This window comes from Gadus chalcogrammus, chromosome 12 (assembly GCF_026213295.1).
Source record: "Gadus chalcogrammus isolate NIFS_2021 chromosome 12, NIFS_Gcha_1.0, whole genome shotgun sequence".
In the NCBI taxonomy this organism is placed as follows: Eukaryota; Metazoa; Chordata; class Actinopteri; order Gadiformes; family Gadidae; genus Gadus; species Gadus chalcogrammus.
In genome coordinates, this window is record NC_079423.1 from 22,828,695 (window position 1) to 22,835,598 (window position 6,904).

General features: G+C 42.6%; 1 protein-coding gene across 1 annotated transcript; it reads right to left on the minus strand.

The window, feature by feature from the left end:
* Positions 1-3,372: 3,372 nt before the first annotated feature.
* On the minus strand, positions 3,373-5,935 carry LOC130392701 (uncharacterized). The gene is made up of 3 exons (XM_056603206.1): positions 5,166-5,935; positions 4,646-4,962; positions 3,373-4,109 (listed from the first exon to the last, which is right to left on the minus strand). Exons 1-3 carry the CDS (start codon positions 5,933-5,935, stop codon positions 3,754-3,756), a joined length of 1,443 nt encoding a protein of 480 aa, XP_056459181.1. The 3' UTR covers positions 3,373-3,753.
* Between the last annotated feature and the right edge of the window lie 969 nt (positions 5,936-6,904).

The window sequence follows — 6,904 nt, forward strand, 5'->3', positions numbered from 1 at the left end:
CCTGACGTCAGCTAAGAGAGTGAGCGACCTGTCTGCGCTCTCTGTAGCCCCTTCTTGTCTTAGAATACAAGGGGACGGCAGTTCGGCTATATTACGCCCGAACCCGGCTTTTACACCTAAGAGTATTACTAGCTTGTTCAGATCGAGAGTAATAACGCTCGATGGTTTCTCTCTCCCTCCTCATCAATCTGAGGAGGAGGCAACAGCCCATCTCTTTTGCCCCTTAGCCTGCTTGCCTGTTATGTGAAGCGCACGGGAGGCCCTGCGAAATCTCAACAGTTATTTGTGCATTACAGAGACCATTCAAGGGCCTCCCCCTGACGAAAAAACGGCTGTCCACATGGCTGTGTGATGCTATCACACAGGCTATGTGTCAGCAGGGGCAGGGGCCTGAGACTAATCAGAGCTTCACTACGACCAGAGGGATATCGTCCTATGTAGCTATGCAAAGAGGGATGCCTATGGAGGCTATTGCCTCCTGGGGCACAGGTCTGCTGTGGCCTCCTGGCTTCACCATGACTTTTATTAGGCTGTACATAAGAAGGTCGCGCCTCTCTATGACACACTCAGGTTCTAGGCTTGTCAGATGTGAGTGTGATTGTGGACATTCCCCCTCGCATATTAAACAACGTGAGGTGGAGTCAAATATTCATGCAGAGCTCTTGTGTCTTCAGACACATAGAGCTGCTCGCTGCCGTTTGACGCATTGAAGTATGTTATGCTACGCTGACGCAGAACTAGAGCGTATGTAGCTGTGCTTTCGGGTATGATCGGGAAATGATGCATAGACTAACTGCTTTGCCCTTTTAACCCAATAGCGATAGCCTTAAAAGGCGAAGCCTATACGACATAGAACGATAGTTACGTGTTGTAACTCTAGATTTTATGAGTATAGGCGCAGCCTTTTAAGTGTCGGCCTCATTGTCCTTTAAATAACTGAAGAAAAGCTGTTTATTGGGAGCAGAACGTCCGCCGGCGCCCGACTATATCTGCGAAATGCGGACGTCGTTGAGGTACACCGCACGCGGACGTAATTGAGGCCCACGCTGTTGGTGGGCGGGGATTACAAATTTTCCAGTGCTGGGGCTCACGCCTAGGGATAACCCAATAGCGATAGCCTTAAAAGGCCGCGCCTAAACTCAGAGAATCTAGAGTTTCAATACGTAACTATCGTTCTTGCATGTTGCTGAGCTAACTCATTAGCATGGCTAATGAGTTAGCTTTAGCTCCAGCTAAAGTAAGATCAGTTTCCCGCAGCATTCTTTCTCTCACTTTTTTGTCATTTGCTCCGGAAACAATTTGATCACGTATCATTGAATCTCGAAGCACTCCAAAGTTACACATTCTGGCTTTTAGTTTCAAGTCTGTTACAAAGGCATCAAAGCTCTCTGCTGGCATTTGAATGCGCGAGCGAAACACATACCTTTCGTACGTCTCGTTCTTCTTTGGCGAACAGTGTTCATCAAACTTTGTCACGCCATATCAAACTTTCCCTTGTCATCCTCGTTGTCAAACACAATCATGTTAAATACCTCCACTGCCTGTGGTAGTACACATCATTTTGCTGCGTCATAGCTTTTGTAGTTCCAATGAATTATCTCTATTATGTAAAACTGTGATCACAAACTTTGCAAGCTTGTTATATGTTTTTAAGGGTAGGAAGCACACCTGTTTGGTCTGATTTTAACATTTTTATTGGTAAGAGGGTGAAATCATGTTTTTTATAGGTTTTGACCCTACTCAGTGGCGCCCCCTATTGGTCTGCTGCCGGGTATGATAGTAAAGGTACAGAGCTTTCCAAAACTGTTGACACCATGTCTCTAGCATATTTTGTTGTTGAATTATAAGCCTTCAAAAGTGTCACAGGTACAAAGTTCAAAGGGCACACCTGAAGAGCAAGAACTGCCCACACATCTCATATTGACATATGTTGCTCCCTATGTGAAGATCTTTCCAACGATGTCTTCACTGTTGTCCTACGACAAAGTTAGATTTTCTTGTTGGTACACATCATGGCTGTTTGACGTATACATTCAGAGACCTCTTGAAGGGCCAAGCTGGAAACAATCAGTCAAAATCTTTTAACAGGTATTTTGTGGCCAGATTTATTTAGGATATCGATGGTAGTATTATACACAATCATACTTTTCAATGTGGACCAGTTCTGAGTTTATTTTCCCCTAAACTACTGATTGTTTCACCTTTGACATTTTCCCATTAACTTACTATGGCGGTTTATAGACCCTTTTACCCCTTCCCCAGTCTGACAGGATGATCCTGGATGATCCAATTTATAATATATCGTAGTGCTAATACATTCCTGTGTACAGTTTAAGTTTTGCAAACACATCTTGTCAAAAGACAATCATAGGACCTTTTTATCCAAAAAGTCAGCATAGGCCTAAAGCCCAGTTCAGACCAAAGATTCACCTTGCAACGGCTTGCAACGAGACGGTTTTAGAACGTTGCAGGGGCGGTGTGAACGGGTCGTTGCAAGCCGTTGCAAGGAGTTGCAAGGAGTCGCCAGAGATTGAACATGTCAAATCGCAAGGTCCAGTTTTAGAACGCCGCGATTTAACTATTTCTCTTCAGCCAATCACAGCACAGAACAACTTGTACGTCACGGCCCTACTCCGTCCCGGTACCGTACTGTCCACTCCAGCATAAAAAGATCTGAAGATGGCAGACTTCTGGTGTGAGGAGAGGGAGGAGAACTTAATTCGCTTGCTGGAGGAGTAACCTGTCCTTAACGACGTAGGCAGCGAGGGGTACAGCAATAGGGACAGCAAGAAGAGAGCGTGTTGTGACATTGCGGTGGCAATAGGTGTATCCGGTAAGGAGGCTATACTTTGTTTTTCTTTTCGGTTGCTTTTTCCTTTCCTTGTTTCCTGTTTTTATTTTCGGTTCATAAAGGCATAGCTTAGGCTGTAGGCCTAATATATAGGCTTATTAAATACAAGCAGTGGTGTCAAAAGTACACACATTCGTTACTTGAGTAAAAGTATGGATACTGGATTTTAAAAAGACTCTGGTAAAAGTAAAAGTATCAACTTAACCGCTTTACTTAAGTAAAAGTAGAAAAGTACAGGCTCTAAAATCTACTTAAAGTATAAAAGTAAAAAGTAACCGTAATATATATATATTATATATATTTTTTAAACATTTAAAGCTAAACTAATGGACCTCATATAATTGACACGACTGTAAGAAATAGCTTAATTGAAAGCTGATTAGTGCTACATGGAGCCCAAGACATGGTAAAAAAATGACATACAAAAAATATAATAATGCTGTCAAGGACCACAAACTCGAAGAGCATATTTTTCTCAAATTTTATTGGAATTCAAAAACTTCACAACTGAGGTAGTAATATTCATGACATACCCTGGCCTGCAAAACTACCAGGACATTATTTTAGGAGCAACAGACTGTAGAGAACTTGAGTGCCTGTGGAGGAGATAAATAGACTGCGAAGTGCGTATCAGTCTGTGTGGAGTAAGAAAGAGAGAGTGTGTGTGTGTGTGTGTGAGAGAAAGAAAGAAAGAGTGTGTGTGTGAGAGAAAGAAAGAGAGTGTGTGTGAGGGAGGGATGCTTGTCCATAATCCCCTTCAAAAACTGGGTAGTAAAACTGGAGATAAACTATTGAACTTCCAACACCATTGGTGTCACAGGAGCATTTCGGTCCGTGTGTGAGACAGTGTACGTCAGTAGTTTGTGTAGGACAGAAAGAGTACAATGGCATACCCTATACAATCACCAGAATCTTCTGTTTAGCCTCAAAATAAGCTGATTTTCAAAGTTCTTGGAACCAATACGTGCCCTTTTTGGTCTGAAGATCAGTCCCGCTGCACTAAACAGTCTCTCGCAGGCTGCTGAGGCTGGGAGTGCGGTGTTAAGCCTCAATGAAAGGTTGCATACTGCCGGGAAAGACTTCAGTATCTCAACTGTATCACCTTGGCATCCAAGGTAAATCTCAAGCTGTTTGGCATTTTCTTGGGAACTGGTCTGTTTGATTGCAGAAAAGAAATCATCCTCCTCTGAAGAATGGGAGCTCTCTCCTTGATTCTCCACAACTTGGTCTTTCAAGTGACTTTTGATATAGTCAAGGCCTATGGAATAGAAAAACAAAAATAGGACCAAATTGGACCATGGACCTGGATTAAAACATTGAAATTACAACACTGAAAGATGGCATTATGATTTTTATCAACTTTATATGGCTTACAAATAAAGATTGCTTTTGATTTCCTACGTAATTTCTTATGGTGCATTACACTTCCAACGCTTTGAGTAGGCGTGGTGTAGGGTGTGGAAATAGCATAAGAGACTTGACTAGTGAGCTAGTTAGCAGGATAGACAGTTAGTATGCTATCTAGTCACTTGTCTTTATATAACATAACAGGAAAACAACAAGCCCAAACACCACAGTCCTGCAATTTTTCAAGGATTAAACTTTTTCTGCTGGTTTCGCTTAAAACGGTGGTCTATGTCACAATGGATTGTCTCCTGTTGAAATGCATGGGAATTAGAATTACGCTTCGCTGCCACTCTGTCATTGGTTTGCACTGTTAGTATGTTAGAGATACTTCAAAGCAGGAATATCCTCTATTAGCTTCTATCAAAAAGCAAACAGTGCAACACTTACCAAGTTTTAGGATGCATTCATCACTGGTCCAGCTAGTCTTGAATTTGGGGACTAGGATTGCTGCAGCAATCAGCTCTGGATCGGCAAGGATCTGTCCGAACCGTTTTTCAATGCCTGCTAGGAGTGCATCAATCAAGGGCCCACAGAACTTTGAGGAAATGCAAAAGTGCTGGAGCTTAGCCTTGAGAAGCGTTATTGTAGGGACCAACCACCCCATATGCACATTGGTCTCTCCTTGAAGAACATCAAGGGCCTTTGCGACCGGTCTCATCGTCTTTGCATATTCTGTCAGAAATGCAATCTCGACAGGAGTGAACCTATTAAAACAACAAATAATAGACACAACATTTCATATAATTTCATTGAACACCTTCAATTCAATAACAAACCAATTTTAAAATGCTAATCATCTGTGCAGAGGGGTAGTTAATAGATTGTATATGGTGTTTAATAGCTTTTAAATTCAAAGTGAAAAATATATAATTCAGCTTTAAAAATGTAAATGCAGGCAGGTACATACATGGGGATCTTAAGTGCACTGCAAACAGCTGTGATGGCTCCTTCTCCTTGTTCTCTTGCAATTCTCACAATCCTTTCCACTGCTAAGAAAAGTGAATTCCATCTTGTAGCGTTAGGCCTCAAAAGCTGGAGTTTGCAATTTTCTTCAATGATCTCAGCTGCTGTGGTGGATCTGGCGCTCTTATTCCAAAGGCTCCAGCACTTTGAAAACGTTGAACGTGAGACCCGCTTGTACACCGTGCTGACATTTGCCTCCTCAACATCAACAGTTGACACCAGGTTCAGAAGGTGGCAGGCGCAACGATGGTGTTTTGGAAGCTGATACTCCAGGCAGTCATCTTCATCTAATATGGCTCCAGCTTCAACAAACTCCATGCTATCCTGGTCTTCATTATTCTCATCTTCACCACCATCATCATCTTCTTCACCACTCGCTGCTGTAGGTGCTGGATTGTTGATGTTTTCGTTGGTTTGACCATACAATTTAAAAGCTTTTAAAAAATTCGAGCCATTGTCAGTTGTGGTGCGGGTAATCTTGTCACGGATGTTAAACTCAGTGTGGATCTCATTCAGAGCACTGGCAAGGGCAGAAAAAGAATGTGACCCTTTCAGCTGTTTGCAGGCCAGGGCAGCGCAACATCTCTTCATAGTTTGGGGGTCTATCCAATGGGCTGTGACACCAAGGAATCCACGCCTGTATGCTGTCCAGCAGTCAGTGGTAGTTGCAATGAACTCAATTCCACTTAGAGAAGTTTTCAAATTGATTTTCATTTCAAGAGCAACTTCTCTACTTTGTTGACAACAGTGTTGCGTGACATCACATTGATGTTGGGCTGAAGATGATGAACCAGATCTACGAAACCCTGTTGATCAACCAGATTAGGTGGGTGCAGGCCTTGGATGATAAAATGAAGGACTTCTTTATCAACACTGGCCTGGGACACTCTTCTGGTCTCCCATAACTTTGCCTGTTTTGGTGGTGGGCCTTCATCTGCTGCTGCATCTGCTCCTGGCTTTCTTTTCTGGGCATTTGCAGTAAGGGTCTTATATCTCCCGAGATGATTAGGGTGTTTTCTCTGTGAAAATAGGCATATTTAGGGTGAGGGTTATCCCTAACCCTGGTTTTACAATTCAGGATGTCTGCATTGCCTGGGGAGAGTTTAGAGTCTACACTCTCCCAAGGCAATGCAGACATCCTTATCTTTTTTTTTTTAGTTTGGTAGCGAAATACAGTTTCTGTGGTGTTTTATTTGGCATTTTGTAAATCCATTGATTTCGGTTGGGAGACTCATTGCTCATTGCAAGGGAGGTTGGTTGTAGTCTTTTCGCTCGGTTCTAGCCCTACTGTCGATACGGCGAACCGAGCGAAAAGACTACAACCAAACATAAACACGTCCGGTTCCGGTTTACGTTTCAATAGGATTTACGGAACGCCAAAAAAACACAACATAAACTGTATTTCGCTACGATACTTGATGATATTGTTAATACCGGAATTGTCCTCTAAACATGCGCTGATCACGTCAACGCACAACTTTTTTTTTTATCAGCCGATCCGCGGATCATTTGCGTCCCGAACCGTGAGGGTAGATCCGTACGGATCACGGGAAACCCGTGAACCGTTGCACCACTACTAGTCAAGCTGTAGCAAGCATTTTAAATCAACCATTATTATAATATAATAATAATACAGAGCTTACCTCAATATGTTTTTTGAGATTAGACGGAGAGTTCTTGAAA

What these genes read in the sequence shown, in the direction of transcription:
- LOC130392701 (XM_056603206.1), bottom strand. Translation starts at nt 5,935, where the DNA reads ATGAAAATCAATTTGAAAACTTCTCTAAGTGGAATTGAGTTCATTGCA. An exon ending in AGTGCACTTAAGATCCCCAT is followed by an intron (nt 4,963 to 5,165) that starts GTATGTACCTGC and finishes TTGTTTTAATAG; the next exon opens with GTTCACTCCTGTCGAGATTG. An exon ending in TGAATGCATCCTAAAACTTG is followed by an intron (nt 4,110 to 4,645) that starts GTAAGTGTTGCA and finishes TCTATTCCATAG; the next exon opens with GCCTTGACTATATCAAAAGT.